Source organism: Fistularia commersonii, chromosome 9 (assembly GCF_037954325.1).
Source record: "Fistularia commersonii isolate RoL2024-O1a breed Wild chromosome 9, RoL_Fcom_v1.0, whole genome shotgun sequence".
In the NCBI taxonomy this organism is placed as follows: Eukaryota; Metazoa; Chordata; class Actinopteri; order Syngnathiformes; family Fistulariidae; genus Fistularia; species Fistularia commersonii.
Window position 1 is genome coordinate 1695583 of NC_141292.1, and position 20664 is coordinate 1716246.

Below are 20664 nucleotides of genomic sequence, written 5' to 3' on the forward strand. Positions count from 1 at the left end.
CCACATCAAACAGCCAGCGCTGGACTGGATAACAGGGCGGCGCAGCGGTTAGCGCTTCCGCCGCACAGCAGGAAGGTCCCTGGTTGGATTCCCACCGGGAGCCGACAAGGTGTGGAGGCTCCATGTTCTCACGTGTCTGCACGGGGTTCCTCGAGGTTCTCCGGGTTCCTCAAACAGTCGCGCAGGAGGTTCACCGGAGACCCAAAATGGTCCAGATGTGTGAATAAGAGGCCGCATGTCTCTATACGACATATGAATGAGAGGGTGAATGGTTGGTTGCCTATATGTGGTGTGTGAATGGATAGAAAATGGATGGATTGTGTTTATTATTATTATTAGTCTTTCTCATCAGCCGTGTTACAGGCACTGTTTAGTATTTGTGGATGTTACCAGTATGTATTTAATTAAGTTTCTGTGCAAATAACTCATGTTACAAGGTGGACATATAGACAAGTGTGGCCTCTATACATACACACATATATTTATTTAGTTATTTTTAACCGGTGCAGCTTATATTCAGGTAATAATACCGGGAACATGTGAACATGTGAACGCGACACGGCGACGGCGCAACAGGAAATAAGACCTGTCAGAGGGAACAGTGAAAAAACAGCTGAACCAAGAGATAGGGAAACAGCGACAGAAGGAAAACACAAAGATGCTTTGTTTGCAGGCGGAGGGATAAGACAATCCCGTGTGCGTTTTTGTTTAAAACCCCAAATCTACAAACGTAAATATTTATTAAAAGACGCTTCACTGACAAACAGTCAAATCCATGCAGATTTGACTGTCAGTGAAGCTTTTACATCCTGTGGTTTGTTTGGGATTGTTTTCCATGCTCCTGCTGTGGAGGTCAAGTTCACCCTCCTCTCTTTATCTATTTACTTCATAAGAATAATAAAAAAAAAACTGTCCCGCTAAGGCAGTTTTGCTTATTTTAAGTACTAAAGTCAAATTGGCTGAAGATATAAATAGCGTCTAAAATGGTGCTTGGAAACAAAGCTAACGGGAGAGGCTAACTGCTAATTCCTAGTGGAAACTATACTTTTCTAATTAAAGTCATTCTTGCGAAACACACACACAGTTATATACAAACACAGACATGCATAGGCATGTGTGCATGCACACACACACACACACACACACACACACACGCAATGCCGTCAGGGAAACTATAGAAACTGAGCCTGTGGACTGTAATAGGACACCAAGCTGAACCTGCTTTCGGCTCCACCGTCAGCAATAACGTCCAGCGGTTTCCAGAGGCTTGATATTAAAGTGCTCCTCTTACGTTTCTTAAAGCCAGAGAGTTCAATAAACCGCAGCTTGACGATTTACTCCTCTTTTTTTTTTTTTTTTTTTTTTTTAATCCAGCTAAACTTCTGCGTATGTGGATGTTTTGAAAGTAACCCTTGACTTTTCCAGTGCGGTGACGGCACCGCGGGTCGACGGCCAGCATCTCGCCGCAGCAACGAGAGCGGCCAAACCAGAGGTTAAATCCAGCAGCGACGTGAAAAGCGCGGCCAGAGACGTGACGGGGGAGCCGGGCCCGATAAAGCCGAAAGCCGCCTCGCAGCTCTGCGGAGCTGCTGAGGAATAACGGGAGGCAACAACAGCTGCCGAGCATTCCAGCACGCATGAAATCTTCGGGGAGATGAAAATGTCCTCCGACGAGTTTTTCAGGTTGCCTCCCTTTTTGGAATCCGGGGGATCCGGTGAGGAAGATCAACCTCGGATGTGATCGAGAATAGTGTCATTTGGAAAATAATAAAAGGAGGAATACAAGAAAAAAACACTGGAGATTTTTATGCAACAAATGATAATACTAGCCGCAGGGGTTAGCGCTCCGGCTTCACAGGAATCCTGTGTGTGTCTCTAAATGAGCAGTTTTTCTTTAGATGAGCAGTGAATGAGGCTGTGAATGGTTGTAAGTTTCTATCTGACATGTAAATGGTTGATGTCTCTAAATACAGCTCTGCCAATGACCGGGTCCTGCTGCAACTGCAGGATAAATGCGATGAATTACCGTTACTTACTGACGCCTTACACTGAACTGCACACAAAATATGTATGTATATACTCTCTAGGTTCAAATTACACACATTATACATGTCAGTCCTGATGCCGTCAAATGTCAGTCATCTTCTATCTTCATGCACTTCATACTTTACACCGTAATGTCCGGAGTATAAGCTGCTACTTTTTCCGAGCTTAAACAACAACGTGGCTAATTTTATGTATTTTTTGGGGCTAACATTTAGCTTTGTCACATTGGACCGATGAAACGACGGTGAAATTCTGAAGCCGTTCAATTCCGATACCGAAGAAGACGATTTTAACGGTTTTAGTGTGCAGGAGGAAGGCCAGGATAGTGATCAGCTAGAGTAGGTCAAAGCAGGGATAGAAAACGGATGGACGGATGGATTTTCCTTATGTTTTTATTAATCATCTTTTTCATAAGGCGTTTTACAGCCACGGTTCGGAAAAAAACATTTCCAGTCCGTATTTGTGGATGTTACCGGTATGGATTTAATAAAAAATTTCCGTGTAAATATCTCATGTTACAACATGGACACCTGCAGCTAATAGACAAGCGCGGCCTATATATGTACACGTGGTTATTTGGTTATTCTTAGCTGGTGCGGCTTCTATTCAGGTGCGCTCAATAAGCAGGAAAATACACTAGTCTAATGCTAACTGTTTGCGCTTGACTATTTAATTTGCAGTGTTATTTTATTTTCATGTCACCGTGGGATTGTGAGAAACGTCTTCTGCAGAGAAATTGACAATAAAGCTGACTTTGAATGAATAAATGAACGAATGAATGACATTTGCTCCAGCAACAGGCTATCCAAGAAGTTTCTGAAAGTAAATTTATCAGCAGCTGGGATGTGCGTTATTCTCCCCTTTCTTCAAGTTAGCCAAAAATGTTTCTCATGAGGATGACTGTGCCTCAATCATTTATGGCAAACCCCCCACCACTCCAAGATGCTCCGAGACTGAGTGGAAGCATCGGTGAGGTTGGTTTCCGGGCTGAGGGCCCTGCAGCCGCCCCGAAGGCACCTCGGAAAAGCATCAGGCAGAAATACCTAGCGGACGGAGCCACCTGTGCTTGCAGCTTAGGGAGGTATTCTCCCCGAAGCAGCTGAAGACGTGACGGGAAAAAGGTTATTCTTGAAGAACGACTTCGGTTCTTTCAAGCAAAAGTCTTTCTTTTAATGATCAAAAACCCCAAAGTTCCAGGTGTCAAACTTTGGTTGGACACAAAATGACCCTCGAGCATGAAAAGTGGAAGTAGATGATCTAGCGCCGCCTCCTCCTTTTCCTTGCGCACGCTGTCAGAATGCAGGTAAAAATAGGTGCAATGGGAAAGTCTGAGCTGTCGAAGATTGATTAAATGACGTGGGTGAAGCTGTTGAGCGAAAAAAAAAAAAAAAAAAAAACGGTCATGTGAACCCACTCGTAACACTGGGCTCGTTGACCAGGTTTAACTGGCTTTTACATTTGAAAGCATTTTGCTAACATACGATGTAGCCTACCTCCGCGTTAGGAATTTTAAATCTTATGCAAGTTTGTTTTCGGTTCCTCTTGCGGGCCGGTGTCCTGCACTTCGACGGTTGTTTTGCCACATGAACACTATTTGTCGTCAAGCACCGCCTTACAGATGACTCAGCTCGAATTCTCCCGAAGCTCGCAGGTTCTGAGCCGCCGTGAGCGCCGCTCCGCCGAGGACGAATCCGAAAACAAGCTCCGGCCTATTAAAAATGAATTAAACAGACGTCCGGCGGGTCGGAAAAGAGCAGGCTGGGTAGGAGATCTGTCCCGCGCGCCTGCTAAGCTACGAAAATAAATCCGAGCTGAGCTATTAGGAATTTTCCAGCGATCTGTAAATGAAGCAGAATCCTGTTTTCACTTCAGTCAAACTCATCACCGCCGCTGATGTGTCAACGCAAAGGTATCCGACCGCTGACACTCCACTTCCTTGTCAAGCAGAATCAACCAATGTGTTTGGCGGACTTTTGGCGACTTAAAAACCAGTGTGTTTTTTTAAAATCCGGTATTGCAACATTGCAGTGCGTGGGTTTGACACTAAACCTTGAACAACAGTCGCACCATTTGATAGATGCACCGGGTTAAGGGTCGTGATTAAGATTCTACAAATTCAAATCACAGCATTTTGTTCCAAGTATATCAATGGCCACACTGTGAAGTTTTGCTCAAGAGGTACTGGCCTGCAAGAATAAGATGCAGGAGATGCCTCAGGACCGCTGCTAGAGTGGACGACTGGCTGCAAAGCTCTGAATGTCATTAAGCATACTTAATGCTAAATTAAATTCTTGTATTCTGATGCACCAAAATCATCAGACATGAGCAGATCAATCACAGAGGACAAAATTCGTAGTTTCCCAGCACATTATAATAACAATAGATATAAAAAAAAACATTACGTGAATGGCAGAACAAGCGATGGGAAGGGCGTTACAATGTTAACTGGTTGAATTAGCATGCAGGTATTTAGCGGTTGGGTTAGTCGACCCAACATCAAGGAGCCGCTGTTTAGTTTAACTGCCTGTAAATCCGCCGCGCTTGATTTCCCATTCGACCTTTGCGGCCCCATTTCTATTAGCCGGCAAGCCAAGGTAAACCGTCGCATCGGCGGCTCAGTTACACTGCATGCATGAATGCGTTTACGCAGCTTTGAGCACGACAGCGTCGACTCCGCGTTGTCTTTTCACAGAGGTGTGAAAACACCTCTGATAAAAGAGGCGGCGGGCGTATTCCTCGTCCCCGGGACATTCATTGTTCTCTGAAGTTTCACGCGTGCAGATACCGCGGCAAGGGAACCCGCGTCATTAGCATCGGTTGCATAAATCTATGCTAATGCGCATTCAGCAGAAGTAGGTCAGACATGCAGGAAAATGTGGTGTTGTAAGTAGGCCAGGATTTGCCAAAATGCCGTCTTGAGCGTTTACCGACATTTGATTAAGGAAATCATCCCCGAAGGGAAGGGAGCGTCACCGCTGCATTGTCAAGAGCTCCTTGAGACGCCTCTTAAGAGTTGACATCCACAGACAACAATGGGTGGAAACGGAGACGTGGAAGGGTTTCCACAGCTCCGGACTGGGCTGATGTGAAAGACCTGACCTGAAACCAGTTCTAGAACAGGCTATGAACCTGTAAAACCAGGAAATCCAAAAATAAAATAAAAAAGTTTGTTGCACATGAGCGCTTTGTGGGAACTGTTCGCAGCTCCTTGAACCTTTTCAGGAACCGAAATATTTCTCTGTGGATTCAGAAAAGTTCCAGTTAGGAACGGGTGCTGGATCGAAAAGATTCGACTTCGTAGCGTTCGGGAAAAATCCGCGGACCAAAAATATGCTCCAAGAAGAAATTATGATTTATTTTACATATAACACAAAACACTTATTCTTGCATGCAAGAGGTTTCAAGCAAAAAACAGGCTCTTCCTCAGACACACATATTTCCGGTAGAGTCTATTTTTTTTTCCCCTCGAAACATCATGCATGCGAGAATAAGTGTTTTGCGTTATATGTAAAATAAATCTTCTTTTAGGTGCATATTTTTGCCTCCGACTCCCAGACAGGGTCTTTTCACGGTTTCATTTTAACTCATGGGTGCCAATTAGCCAGCTAGCACATACTTATTGCAGTGCCATTTTTAAAACTATGGTGGTCAAAGGTAAGATAAACTTCATTGATCCCCATAGGGGAAATTCCTTTGCCACAGCAGTAAAATGTCAAAAATAAATCTGAACATAAATAGAGGAGACAGAAGATAGCAAGACATCCACGAATACATAGACAGCTGGGAGAGCAACAACAGCAGCAACAACATCAGGGATAATGATGGACAACAAAATGGAAAAGGGTGAAAAATAGCCGACCGCCATGCCAGACCGTCACCACCTGCGGGAATGCAAAACTAAAAAGTTCCCCCGGAGGAGAAAAGTTCCCGAAACAGAAGTGAAGCTAGACGCTTCTTAGAAGGGCAAGGGTCAATTCTTCGACGCGTCACCATCACTAGTTGTGCTGGTGCTGCAAGATCAACCACCGTAAAGAGAAACTGCGGTGAGTTTTTGAACACGATGACTTTCGTTGGCACAAAAGTGCTTACTGTGATGTATCAGGGCCAATAAACCATATGAAAGATTTAGTGTCTAATTAATGGCAACAACACTGACAAAATGCCAAAGTAGAGCTATAAACCGCCGTTGTGTTTGGTGGTAAAATGATGTGCTTTTTTAAGTTAAGAGGTGTTTTCCTTTACTTAAACTAAATAAAAGATAACATCAACATATTTGGGGACTTGCCAGAGTTTCTAAGCATGCGGTGCAAAGATTCAGCAGGGCGACGCGTGATTCTAGAAAAAAAAAAAATGAAAGAAACCAAAAACATAACCTTGCTTCAGGTTTAGCTGAAGCGAGTCTAATTAAAGATACATGGGCCCGGAGAGGAAAAACAAAAACCGGGTCAATTACACAGCCTCTTAACTGTGCTAGGAACAAAATGAAAAAAGAAAATGAAAACCCAATCGCCGAGGAATTGCATTTCCTATTCTGTATTTTTTTTTTTTTTTTTTTTCCCGGAAATGGCTACATAACGCAGCATTCGAAACTGGGCGGCGTACAAAGCGGTCGGGTTCAGGCTTGCAAACCAGAGAGTCGCAAGTCAGCAGAAAACGGCACGCCGTCATAAAAGGTGGAGCGGAGGCCTCTCTCCTGCACGTCAGAGCAGGATCCATAGGTCCACGTGGGTTGGTGAATGTTCAAACCCCCCCTTCAGACACGATGCGGCGGGTACTAGAAAGGTCTCCCGTGTCCAAACACCGGCTTCCTGTTCCGGGCCCCGAAGCACGGGCTGCGTGCAGATGTTTATCTCCGTGCGGCCGTCGGCTCGGATAATTACAGGGGTCGGACGGCCAGTCACGTCACTCTTTCAAGTCCTGCCGCACCGGTCCTCACGTTACCGATCACACAGAAAGGTTTTAATAAAAATGCACGCGCATTCATTTTCCGTACAGAAACGCTGCCCGCTGTGGGGACAACAACTTCTGCATTCAGTTAATTCCTGCTGAAAGCTGCATGTAAAAGCTTTCTATACTTCCTCAACCTTTTTGGCCTTGGTCTGCGCCGCTTCCCAGCACATCCAATAATACGCGCTCGTCCTTATGTGGAAAATGAGGCGGCTCGTCGGTCGCCAGAGAAACGTTCGGAGTCCTTCGGAGTGAGAGAATAACAACGCCGGGGGAACATTTTGGCCTCGAATGAGACGTCCAAGACACACAAGTGGAGGGGAACGCCAAGAAGTATTATCCTGCTCCAGAGCGGCATTCTTTCTTGACTCCTGCCGCAAAAACAAATCTCGCTCGCTCGCTGCAGCCGCCGCTTTAGCGGTTTGTCTAATAAACACACAGACCGGTCTAAAGATAGTCCCGGCCGGGGCGTTCCGGCGGGTGACGGCCCCAAGGACGGTCAAACATCTGGGGAGCAGCTGGAAGGAGTCGACCGGCTTTGCGTCGCTCCGTCATCGGCGATTCGCCCCGTTCTCGTTACCGTCTCGCTCGTCTGGACGGTCCCGGCGTGACGCGGCGGTCATCACGCACACACGCCGAACACTTCCAGAGTGATTTTTCACAGAACGAAGGCCCCGGATTGAACACACAGATTCCGGCGCTCGCTGCAAAGGCGACACCTCCGTGAGTGTGCCACGCACCTGCTCCCTGTTGTGTTTGGCGGCGGCGGCGGCGGCGGCCTGGATCCGGGCCCCGACTCTGACCTGCTTTTCCAGACGCATTCATGACATTCATTCATGTGGATTTTGGCTGCACTAGAAGCAGAAAGGCCTCGCCAAAAAAAGAGGGAGGCTTCCGCCCGAGAGGCCGGCGCTATTATTATCAAATAAAGAACATACTTGAAATCACTCCCCTGTTTTTCCACAAAGAGCTAGCCCGATTCACGCCATCACCCTGGACTTATCTTCTCGTCATGTGGGCTCCAGCTTTGGAGAACCGGCTTAAAGCGTGATGGCGGCTGCCTTTGGAGACAGAGCGGGAGGCAAATGCTAATTTTCACATGGGCCAGACGGAGGGTCATGTGATGCAAACGGGCCTAAAAAACAAATTAAAAAGGACCGACAACAGGGGTCGTAACACCGGGAGCCACGTAACCCTTTGGAAATTTAAAATTTCTGTTTGAGTCCTAATTGTATTTATGAAAAAAAAATAAAAGGAATTTAAATGATCCAAAAATGCTGTCCTCTCTCTGTGCGCTATCATCATTTTACTGGGAGTCGCTCATTAATAGCGACAAAAATATTCGAGCACTTTTTCTTTACATGTAAGATCAACATCCTCTCCAAATTTAAAATGACATTTTAAAAATGAGCAAATTAAAATAAAATGTATTTTAATTAAATACTCGTTAATTATTTTCATTTGCGTGCGCGGGTTGCCGACCCCTGACCTAGACGGATAAAGAAGGGGGTGTTAAATGTCGTAAGCGATTCTCAAGAGTCACAATTTTCCTTGAGTGAATTATTCATATTCGACGGTCTCGGGTCGGGTTTCCGTAGCGTCAGGTAGCTGAAGAGCGGTCAAACCCCCGACTCTACGCGCGAGAAGCACTTGATCAGATGTTTTGTGCAGGAATCCACACTCCAGACAACTCTGGAGGATTTATATTGACATTTAATTTGATTTCTGCCCCTTTCGCACCTTCCAGTGCAGAACGCCTTCAAGGACAAACGCTGCGGCGTAAAGGAAACGCCGCAGCGTCGCCTGAAACTCCCGCCTGCGATCTTGTCTGCAGTGTTTACAAAAAACACCCCAGCTCAGGTAGAGGTGCACCGCTAAACAATCGTCTGCAGATTTACCGTTGCATAGCAACCGTCCCTGCGACTGTGCCGCACCCTGAAAGAACGTCCTCCGCGACGAGCGGCGCGATCATCGGGCGGGGCCGGCCGAGTCGGGTTATTCATCTCAGAGCCGGCGCCTGAAGGTTCTCGCAGAAGGTCTGCAGCGAATGCATCGGACACATCCGTGTCAAACGGGTCACGCACTCGGGATGAGTAACGGAAGGCAGCGCAAACTGCGAGGAACGTTAACGCGACCGGTTTCCCCTGGCGCTGCCTCGCCGCGTTCCTCGATCACACGACCTCTGGAGGCCGCCTGACTTGACTCATCTGCTGACTTGGCCGCTCGTCCTGTGTGAGATTACTCAATGTGACACTTCCTCGGCGGCGCCGGGCTCGGCCGACGGTTAGCGAGCGGTAACGGGAACAGAAAATGTCAGTGGCTGCCGTACCTTGAAGTTAACTTTGTGAGGAATACAGTGGGCGCATTGTGTCGCACGCGCAGGAGATGTCGCCTCCGGCCGGCGGGATCTCCGTCATTCTCAAGACGTTGCTTATCGCGGAAAAAGCAACTTGAGGGGAGGTTCTGTGTTGTTTTTGTTTTGGCTTGTTTCTTCCCCGCCAGGCTGTGACGGTTCGCGCTGACGTTCCACGCCTGGCTTGGTGGTGGAGAACGGTGTTGGGAGTAGGAGAAAGTTCATCTTAATGATAATGTTATTAAACAACACAACCGTGTGGATGTGAGATCCTGATGCTTGATCTTTTTTCTCTCTCCACGATGCTTTCACCGTCCATCCAAAACGGACGGCCATGTATGCAACGGTGAGCTAAGAAACGGGGAATGAGGTTTCATTTCAGTTGGTTTTGCAACATGCAAATAGCAAAACTCATTATAAACCAGCGCTAAATATTCCAAGCGTTTTCACAGGAAACGGATGGAACATCGCAGCCGAAGACCACGGAGGAGGAGGACGAGAGTTTGAGCCAAGCCTTCACAGATAAGCCCGCGTGGGCTCGCGTTGCAAAAGCGTGCTGGCAAAAAACGGCCGTCATCTCATCTCCATGGAAATGAGCCGGCGTTTCAGAATCGGGTCTTTTGGGCTCTGCGGGGCCGTAATTTGATTATCTTTCCGGGCGTGGGCTTCTCCTAGAGAAGTCACCTAATGATTGCAAAGGAGCTCAGGCAGGCAAATATTTGATGCTTGATTCAAATAGCGTTAGAAAAACAAAATTAAAAAAAAAAAACACCTTCCCACCATCTCCCAGAGATGCCTCCTTCAGATGTTATCAGGCCAGCTGATTGGCTAACATCAGCACTGGAGAAACCACTTCCCTTGGAGTCGATTGAGTCTGCAGATATCATACTCCTCTGAACAGACCATCGTATTCACGCTGTTGTGCAAACATGGTTGGATTCATTTTTTCATTCATTCATTTTGTTATCTGCGCCTCAAATCCTTCGCTGGGTTTCCTCATGGGACTGTGGGAGGAACCCCGAGAAACCTGAGGAACCCCATGTAGACATGGAGACCTATTCATTTTTTGATGAAGATAAATTTAAACAAACAAAAAAAAAAGAAAGAAACAGCAGGGAGGCAAAAATACAAGCGGAGTTTTAGTTAAGAGAGTTTCATCCAGTGCAACAGCAGTTATTGCAAATGTATTCTGGATCCTGGTGAGTCTGAGTGAGTCACCTCCATCTTAGTCTAATTTGGACAATATTTCCTGTTTGATCCCTTTTACCTTCCTATCTAGATAAAACTGTAAACTGGCAGCTAACGTTTTTTTAGTCTTCTTCTTCAGGGAGGGAGAAAAATGCTTAAAGTCTATATACATAAAACAAGTTCGGGGAGTTTTTTTTTTTTTTTGTTGTTGTCGTTGTATTTCCGTCTTCGTGCCAACATCGCTTAATTTTCCGAGCCGGTCAAGTCCGCGTCGGCGCTCGCCGTCGGGCCTCTCGAAGCCTCGGCGGAGGAACCGGCCCCCGGATATGGAGGAGCGATCGATACTTGCCGCTCGATTTGCACATCTGTCATTTCTTTTAAAGCGTCCCGGCTCGTGGGGTGATCCGTCAGCTCCGACGGAAGGCAGATTCAATAACGCCGCCTGCCTCGCGCAACAAAATCTCCCCCCCCCCTTCCTTGCAAATAGACTCACACCTTCGGACCAATGACAGCGTAGAAACAAGAAGGCCCGGCGTGGCGTCCCGGGGGGAAAAAAAATAATCCCGTCGCCGATGCACCAGCTTGGATTGAGGTGAATTCATACACACACATCTACGCGGCTTCCATTTCAGCTGCCGCCAGCGGTTTGTGGGCTCTACGGGTCATGGAAAGTTTTCCCTTGAACATATTTATATTTAAAGTGCAACAAGGACAATGGCGTTATTGTGCGGACACATGGCGGCGTGCACCCTCTGACTTCTTCAGGATGTGACGGTCGTTACATTTCACAGGTCCAGTGGAACAGTTTAGAAGGTGCTGCTAGCGAGCTGACGTTAGCCAAAAAACAGATTGTCCCGGAAACCCGTCATGGAAAAGACGCGATGAAAGATCTCGGCTCCGAGTTTTTTAAAGATCGGCGTTGTTGGACGGGAGGGAGGGAGGGAGCGAAGGGTGTCTGGACGGCGATGGTGTGAGGGTGTACGTACCGCCACAGCCAGCATGGAGTCGTCCGGTTTCCATTCGGCCTTCTGGTAGGAGCCGAACTGGGCCGCCGCTTTTGCAGACTCGATGTAGCTGACGATCAAAACGCTGGGCTGGGAGAGGAAAAGGAAATGAGAAGGTTGGACTTTCTATGATTGGAAACATGAATACACGAAGCTTGTTAAATGATGTTTATATCAACAAGGAACCCTCGTGAAACAGCACTCTACTTCTTGTCCTTTCTGGTGTTCCCTTCAGGGGTCTCCACAGCCTCCATCTAACCTTCTCCTCTCACACCAGCTAACTTCCTGTCCTCTTTCCCTTCATCCATAAACCTCCTCCAACCTCATTGCCCGTCCATCCAGATCTTCACCATCCCTCACCTGTCCATGTCCGAACCATCTCAGTCTGAGTTTATCTCCAGAACATCTAACGTGCGCTGTCCCTGCGATGGATTCATTCCCGAGGCGAACATCTTCATCTCTGCAGCCTCTAAACCAGACGACACGGCTCGGCTGACACCTTTCTCCACATCTTCTCCGCCCTCTCGTTGTTCTGGACCGTCTCTCTGTGCTAAAAATCTTCCACCTTCTTCATCTCCACTCCCTGTCGCCTCACCGTTCCTCTTGAGTTGGTCTCATTCACACGTCCATCTGTCTGGTTGCAGCTGACCTTCATCCCTCTCCTCTCCAGAGCATACCTCCAACTCTCTAGATGTTTCTCCACCTGCTCCCCGCTTTCTCTACACATCACAGTGTCATCTGCAAACTAACGGTGATGAAACAGTTCTCGTACCAACTAACCAGAGCCCAACCGATACAAGAAGTTTGGACCTGGTCTTGATGTTGATGTTGAGAACCTTGCAGATGGCGGAAGAGCTATCTTCAAATGTTGCCTGCCATACCAGAGGCAACGTGAGCGTGTCACTCGACCGAACAACCAGTCGCACCTGACATCAGACGGCCCCGGAAACCGGGCGGATATTAAACTCTGACGTCGGAGAAGGTGTTGAAATGTAAGGCGCCGCGGGGCTTATCTTCTGGGAGACGTTATTAGCAGCGACACAATGTCAGCTGACTTCGCCTTTCTAAATTTTAATTTCAACCGAACGCGTGGGACACCAGCCAGGTCACCACAAACCAAATGCATATTTAACATAACAAAGATAATTATTATTGTTAGAAAAAGAGGAGGAGAGTTCATTGCGGCGGAGCTGCAGATTCTCTCGTGGTGTTCCAAGGCTGAGAGAACCTCATTCTTATTCAACACCCATTTCAAACTGATTTTCTTCCTTCTCCTGACTGGTAGTTGAAAATTTCTGCCGGTAACATCACTTCCCCTGAAGCAACAAAGGATTTTTTCTCCCCTTCTCCAGCAAGTTTGAAACATCTCCCACACTAGGGCTTGTGAATCCTCGCCCTGCTGCCATGGAGAACGAGTAAACTAAGGTATAACGGAGACACCCTGGGAATTAGATAAGCGTTCCGAGGTAGGGCCGGGTTGTACCTCCGAGCAGATGTGCGTGCCGACAATACTGGCGTCTGTTTACATACATCCTGGAGGGTTTCCAACTATTCAATAATGCTCGGCGCAGAAACAATTAGCTGTGTCGTAGCAGCACGGCGACCAGTAAAGGCATAGGTGTCAAACTCTGGCTCGCGGGCCAAAGTTGGCCCGCAGTGTAACTTTATTTGGCCCGTGACGCCATAGCAAATGACTATTAGAGCTAGCCTGACGGTATTATAGCCTACAGCGCATGTACTGCTAATGCTACAAATCCCATGTTTTGTCGCAAAAATCACGACAGCAGCCATAAATACCCTCTCCTCTGTTGACAGTAGTCATAGCTACACTTTTTCTTGCTACGTTTGTTGATAGATATTATTATTAGTTAATTGGTTTACCATTGTTATTTTACTATAAAATTATTATCAACCCGTGGAAAAAGGTTACTGTTCAAATTTAATTCAAGGCTGCAAATAAAGAGGCTCTTATTTAATTTTCATTTAAGAAATTAAAAAAAAAAAAAAAACACATTGATGTGATTAAAAAAAAAACCAAATTGATGTGTTTTTTCAATCTGAATTTCAATTTTGCACCTGTGCAATATTATGGTATATATTGTATAGTATCAAGCTTTACTTGTTTGGGTCCATATGGGAAGGTTCATTGTTACATCTGGAGGATGACTTTTTTCAATAAATATCAATGTTACCAAGCAACTTTGTCCCAGTTTTTGAATTGTGGCCCGCTATGTATTTGAGTTTGATACTCCTGAGTAAAGGGAAATAAGGCGTGGGGCATTTAAATTCACCCCGATGCGCTGAACGCTAAGGTGCGGCGTCAGGATGGAAGCGTCTCAGGAATGGATCAACGCGGCGAGACGTCGGCAGTTGTGGGCGTTGCTTCTGTATAACTTGGCGGTTCATCACGGCATTACAAACGTATAAAATATGTTGACGTTCGGTAGAAAAAAAGGACCCTGATCCCGGCGGGCCGGTCCTTCGCAGCAGAGCGGACCACACACACCGAAACCCGGCAACAAAGCAAAGGGGGAAAAAAAATGTTGTGTAATTCAAGCTTTGCAACATTAGACCCGGTCACTGAAACCAGAGAGCAGCTCCAGCATTTCTATCTCACAGTGTCCATTAATAAAGGGGTGTTTTCAGCCTGAGGAGACAAGGGAGCACTTTTTGTTTTTCCCTTTTTGTTAAGAGCGAAGTTTTCTGTGGGTCGTGCAGCTCGTGGAACAGTCATGCGGAGTCAAACGTCAAGACAATGATGCTCGTTTTTCCCGATACGGCAGCTGGATATAAAAACGGCGGCGGCTCGTACCAGCGAGCGACTTTGGGCGACCGATAACGACGCGACAGAAGAGGTTCCGTTTCACGGGGAAATAGAAAATGCCGCTCATCCCTCCGTTATTACGGATGTTGTCTCTACTCGGATTTGATGACCGGATGAAAATGCTGCTGTGGACACAGCTGGCTGGACGTCCCAGCCAATCAGAATGCAAGAAAATGTGTCGGAATAATAAATTGGGGGTGACTGAAAACAGGATGTTACACAAAGGCTGTAAAAAAAAAAAAAAATGAAATGAAACATTTCTTCTCTGCAAAAGATTTCGGTGTGTTTTTCCCCGCGCCATCTCTGTTTTGCTTTTTGTTTCTTTTTACATTTTGGCAGCAACGCTGGGCCGCCATCTTGCATTTATAAAAACCACCTCCCAAAATGCCTCTGGGTCAAACCGGGCGTTCCGGTTCCAAAGCGTCTATTGGACAGTCATCGTATTAAAACCACAATGCTTTACTTTCCATCTTTAAATACCCCACATGCCAGCACACCTTGCGAAACAGACGGATGTGTCCACACATATAAATTTGTAGTGGGTGTAAGCCCAGTAAACCCACTCCTGGCTATTCCAGATGCAGTGCAATCTCATTTACGGACAAAATATGGAGCTTTAGTTGGCCTCCGGGAAACCGTCTTTGACCGGTCTCTTATCCCATCTTTGAGGTCGGACCAGAAAATCTTTGAAAATATTATCACTCTTGAGAGACAATCAAGGTAAAAAGACTGAAAATACTCTGGATATTGATTTGAGGCCGTTTAATCTAATACGTGATAAGACTGCAAGCGCTGCTGGTTCGCCGGACTATTAATGGTTGCCTCGGGTCACACAGTGACCGGCTAACAGTGTGCAAATCTGGCGCCTTTTTTTTTTTTTTGTCGACATCAAACCCCCAACCGGTAAAAGAGTTAATCGAGCTCGACAGCCGTCCTGTTTCTTAATTCCTGAATTGCTGATCGTTTCAGCTTCGCTGAGTTTGTGCCTCGCTGTCACACCATTTTTTTTCACACCGAAAGAACAAAATGGGCCGAAAAATGCAGCGAGCACAAAAACCATAAAACATGAAATAATGGGAGGGGAAACAAAAAAAGCAAAAATATTATCACCTAATAGTCACAACTGGAAAGCACACTGGGCCTACAGACAAATGAAAGCTAAACACATAGGCAGGGTTGCCAATGTGAAAAGAAAAAATAATAATCCTGCTGCACTAGACTGTTAGCTTGCATAAGATTATCCCAAATAAATACGCTGTTCCAACAGACCTCTGGCTCGAGAGGCTCTCAGAGAAGTTTGGACTGGTGTGTTTTCCCTCCATTGCCAGTTCCCATGCTCAAGAGAAATGACATGCAACGGGTGGGTGAAACAGAACAACACCCCCGTGGAGCTAACGTCACCACGTGCACCCGAAACCCAAGAAGAGCACGCCGCGGAGCCAGGATCCGCGCCGGCGTCTCAGATTTGGCACGACGGCGAGGTCCCACCGGCTCCGACCCTTCTACGGTTCCTCGACGCCCCTCCTCGAGACGGATCCCATCGCGATTACCGCCGTGGCGGGGTGACAGAACAGACTGACAACAAGGCTAAGCTCCCGCGCTACACGGATTAATAGCATCTCGACCAAAGTGACTGCGCTGAGCCCGCACTGGCTGGCGTTCAGGACAAATGGGATTAAAGACAGGGGACCTAGTGGAAACATGGTGGCGGCAGAAAAATAAACGGGATTTCCGCGCGTTCGCGTCAAGGCGTGCATTTGTTAAGAAAATGAGGCTCCGGGGAAATGCGCCCGTGCACGTGGAGGGTTAACAAATCCAATTGAAATCCACACAATGTAAAGAACAGATGGCGAGCATACATGTCAAGAGGAGGACATGGGTCCAACTCGCATTCCTGAGGGGATATTTTTTGCAGCGAGTAAGAGAGCAGTAAAAAAAAAAACAAAAAAAAATATGGCCGCATCCTGTGTTGCAGTCGGGATATAAACAACCACTTGGATCCGTTTCGTTGCTGCGACTTAATAATAAAAGAGCCACGTTGAAAATAAAGTGTTTGGCAAAAGGCCCCTTTTTCATATCAACAAAGATCCATTGACAGCGGATGAAACGGGCCACAGTTCAGTTTTTTGGAGCTTAAATGGAGTCCCACGCTCCATCAGATGCTGGTGCCAGACCCTACATCCCCCCCAAAACCCCCGTCACCCACCGGGTCTTTCTCCGAGACCCCGCCAGTATTCTTTCCGTGCCTTCTGAGTCCGAGGTCGACCCTTTAATGTCACCTCAAGCGGAGCAGAACAATGGCGGTGGCTCTCGCAAATTACAGGCTGCTCACACATCAGGGCCTCCCGCTGCCTTTACGCCCACGGCTTTAGGGGCCGTAAAGGAAATGATCTTGCTCCTCCGACATCCAGGCTCTGGGGTATGACTTCAGACGTTCCTCGTTTTAATTTTTTCCTTCCCACCTGAACTTGTGCGTCGGCCGATCGAGGTTTTTTAAAGCGTCGATACGAGGCGATTGAGTAACATCTGCGTGCCCCGGGTCAGCTTGCGACTGGTGCGAAACAGAGCCGACTGCTTTATCTACAATCTATTAAAAATCAAAAACAAAACAAGGGTCTGATTCCCTTCTCTCGGCTGGCCGGACGTAAACACTGACCCGTTTACATTCGCACAGCAACAGGTCAACTATCATCGGAAAAGGCACGTTAAACAAGCCACCGTGGGTTTTGTGAGACGCTAGGAAAACCTTTCACACCACTTTCTGGGGATTCTCAAGGCAATAAAGTTCTAAATAAGATCTAAAAAGGGAGGGAAAACTACTCCACATTGACAAGAATCACTAGTTGCACCCTTGATATATTTACAGAAGAGATGAGTGTATATTTGCAGCCCGAATAGCGACAGAATTGATCAATTAATAGCGTCAATAAGTTGAAGGGGGGTCCTGTTTCAGGTGCACAAACGTGCGTCCTTCCAGACAGCGTCAGACTTACATCTGATATTAGAGGAGATGAATAAACATGTGATGCATTTGATCATTTATTTGTGTCTCAGAAGCATTTCTCCCAGGTGCAGGGAAGCCATGCTTTACATCAGACACACCGATGGCTGCAGAGCTGCAATGCAAGGTGTTAACCAGACCTTCTGATTATTTAGACGCTAAGTGAGAACTTTGGAGCGGAAAAGAAGATGAGGCTGCGAATTGGCATGGAGGAAGATCGCTGCAGGTGCAAAAGGGCACTCAGCGGGCTCCCCGCGGAGGGAAGGAGATTAAACAATCAATTAACATTGATCTTCATCGTCAAAGACCACTTGGTCGGTAACATCATCAGCAGACGGGGGAATGAAGAGGCCGGGGGAAGATCTGATATCAGATGTCAACATTGATCATCTGCTTCTTTAATTGAAGGCTGGATGGGGACTTCAGACTGAACTTCTGAGGCTGGGTGGAGGGTCGAAGAGTGGAAAAGGGTCAAATGTACGAGTCGTTTGGCCTTTGCCCGGAGTGAGACGTGCACAGGATGGACTTTGGATCGTGATGCCGACCGGGCTTTTTATTTATTTTAAAAGTACGGGTTGCGTTGAGGTTCTGCAGGGTAGCGTGCATTTGAACGGTCCGTGAAGGCAACACGCATAACCGTGGAACCCGGCGTCGTACGTGGACTCACCCGGCTGAACCACACGCTGATCTGCGTCTCCGACAGCAGGGCGAAGTAGAACCGCTGGGAGCTGGGCTGGATGTGGAAGGGCTCCTCGTCGCTGCGGAGCGGGCAGAGCAGCCTCCGGGGCCAGCCGGTGAGGAAGTACATGACGGCCAACGGGCTCCGGGTCCACTTCCAGAACGCTGTCGCAACACCAGACAGTCCGTGGCCCGTATCCCACCACCACTACCCCCGGTGTGAGTGTTTTGATTCTCAGTCCAAGTCACGCATGACCCGGCGAGTCTGTGGAAATAGTGTCCTTAAGTGGAAATATACGTCCGGGGGTGACAGCGGCCGGGTCGGGGACCCATGTGGGCCCGGGAGGGAGAGCTCCGAACGGCGGGGGAAGCTACGCGGCTAGCCCCGGCTAGCATGGACGGGCTAGCGTCTGCGAGCTAGCATCGGCTAGCTAGCATCGGAGCTCCAACTTGAAGCGACTGGAAGAGGGAAGGAGGAGGAGGAAGGCAGTCCCCGCGGCCGGGCCACCCGACGCGGCCGTCCGGCGTTCCGATGATCCGTCGCTCCCGCCGCCGCCGTGTCGGCTCTTCACGGTGTCCGAGCCCGAAGGTGTCGGGTGGTTACGGTGAAGCGCTCTGCTCGAACTCCGCTGCTGCGTCTCGACGACGCCATGTTGTACTCGACGCTGATTGGCCGCGGCGGAAAAGTTTGCGTCGTGTTGACATCTGACGTCACGGCTACGTCCGGACAGCAGCGCTCGCGGGCGAGGAGCCGACGCGGCTCCACTGCGACATCTAGCGGTGAGAATTGGTAATTGCAAATATTAGAAAATAAATACAAAAGAATTTTAATTCTTACTTTTCCGAACCATATTCTCTGTTTTCTCTGACACCAACTCACTTGATGCCCTCTCTCACTCCATCCATAAATCTTTGGTTTTCATCTAGACTTCTTGCCTGGCAGACTTTTATTGACAGAGTGCAACCAAATTTGGAGATAGCAGCTTTCAGGTTCAGTGTAATCAAAAACAGGCACAAATTACCATAAAAGACTCCTAAACAGCTGACACTCATTCTTCTTTTTTTGCACTTTACATGTTAACATGCACATGTAATCACTGCCCATTCAAACTGCACTCAATCTTGCACCTGCACTTCAAATCTTTGTACTTAACACCTTAAAACACTTGATAGCCTCAACCTTGACAATATATATTTTAGTGTATTTCTTATTCTCCCTCCTTCCTACTATTATCTATTACTGTTATGTTTTTGCTTGAAACTCTGGCACAACAATTTCCTTCGAGATAAATAAAGTTGTTCTCATCTCTCATCTCATCTCATGTCTAATTGCACTGACAAAATGTTCATATTTACAATATTTATAACAGCAAAATAGGAATTTCACTGTGCCGGGAAATACGTCGCCACTGTGCATGTTGAATCTTAAAAGGCGGGACAAAACACAACAATAGCAACATCTCTGGGTTGGAGATATAAGACAGAAAAATATAAATAAGATCTGGAAGAATAAATAGATAAAGTAAAAAAGTAAAAATGTGGGGGGGGGGGGGGTTTATTGTGCTGTAATGAATATAAGTTATATGCACTGTATTGTATGTTCCTATATGTAAAGGTATATCTACCAGTATATTCACTACCCCTCTGTACAGGACACACACACAAACACCTGGGCTTTCAGATGTTAAACTACAGGAGGCGAACAAAATTATAACTGCCGAAACAAAGTATGCTAGGAAGACTCACGCACCTCATAATGTAATGGAAAAGTAGCAGCAGACAACAGCTCGGGGTGAAGGAGTCTGTTGCTGCATGGGTTGGGAGACATTGTCCATCAGAGATGACCGCTTTGCGATTATCCCCTCTAACCCACCACCTGCACTGAGTCCACAAGATCCTCCTGGACAGAGCTGGCCTTCTTCAGCAGTTTGTCCGGTCTCCACCTGTCAGCTGTTGACAGGCTGCTGCTCCAGCAGACCACTCCAAAGAAAATGGCCGATGCCACCACGGCTGATGAACTGCTGCTGCCTTGAAGGAGACAACTCGTAATTAAATGATACAGCTGGCCTTCTAACGTGACCGTATCTTTCATTCGCTGGCTCTTGTTGTGCTGCTCTGTATTGTAAGCAGTGATGTGCATTCAGGGGAGGCGGGAAATGGCCTGCCTCACTTGCCATTATTGGAAAGAAAAGAATGCAAAATGAAAAAAAGAATAAAATTTCTATTTATCAGTGATTTGCACTATCGAGGTATTTTTCATTTTACGTCACCAGTTTAGATTGTTTTTGAGTCAAAATCGCTGGATTTTCAACTTTATTGTTAGACTATGCAGATTGCATAATGATGCCTGTTTGCTGGCATGCTCTGGACTCTGTATGTCGCTATTAAAATGTAGAAACACTTTTGCTATATGAATTACATTTCCAATTTGTCAACAAATGTTTGTGTGTCACAAGTTTCTTGTGCTGACCGATCAGAAAACGTCTGTCAAGAGCCACTAAGTGAGGCACGCAGTTCTCCTGCCTCACAGTAGAGGGCGATTGTGAGTCCAGGGAGTCTTCTTGTGACTCCTCCAGTGAATAGGATCGTCTGTAAGGTTCATATGTTTGTAAATCTGATGGCG

At 47.0% G+C, this 20664-nt stretch overlaps 1 protein-coding gene across 2 annotated transcripts in view; it reads right to left on the reverse strand.

Annotated features, from left to right (window-relative positions):
- Nucleotides 1-18784, reverse strand: part of ric1 (RIC1 homolog, RAB6A GEF complex partner 1) — a 37434-nt gene extending 18650 nt beyond the window's left edge. Inside the window, exons 1-2 of one of the 2 annotated variants that reach the window (XM_086151829.1) lie at nt 18031-18784; nt 11521-11628 (exon numbers count right to left, since the gene is read on the reverse strand). In XM_086151829.1, coding sequence (XP_086007955.1) covers nt 11521-11628; nt 18031-18171 — 249 coding nt within the window. In that variant the 5' untranslated portion in view covers nt 18172-18784. The remainder of the gene's footprint in view (nt 1-11520; nt 11629-18030) is intronic. The other variant, XM_086151830.1, reaches the window with a different exon arrangement.
- Nucleotides 18785-20664: the final 1880 nt, after the last annotated feature.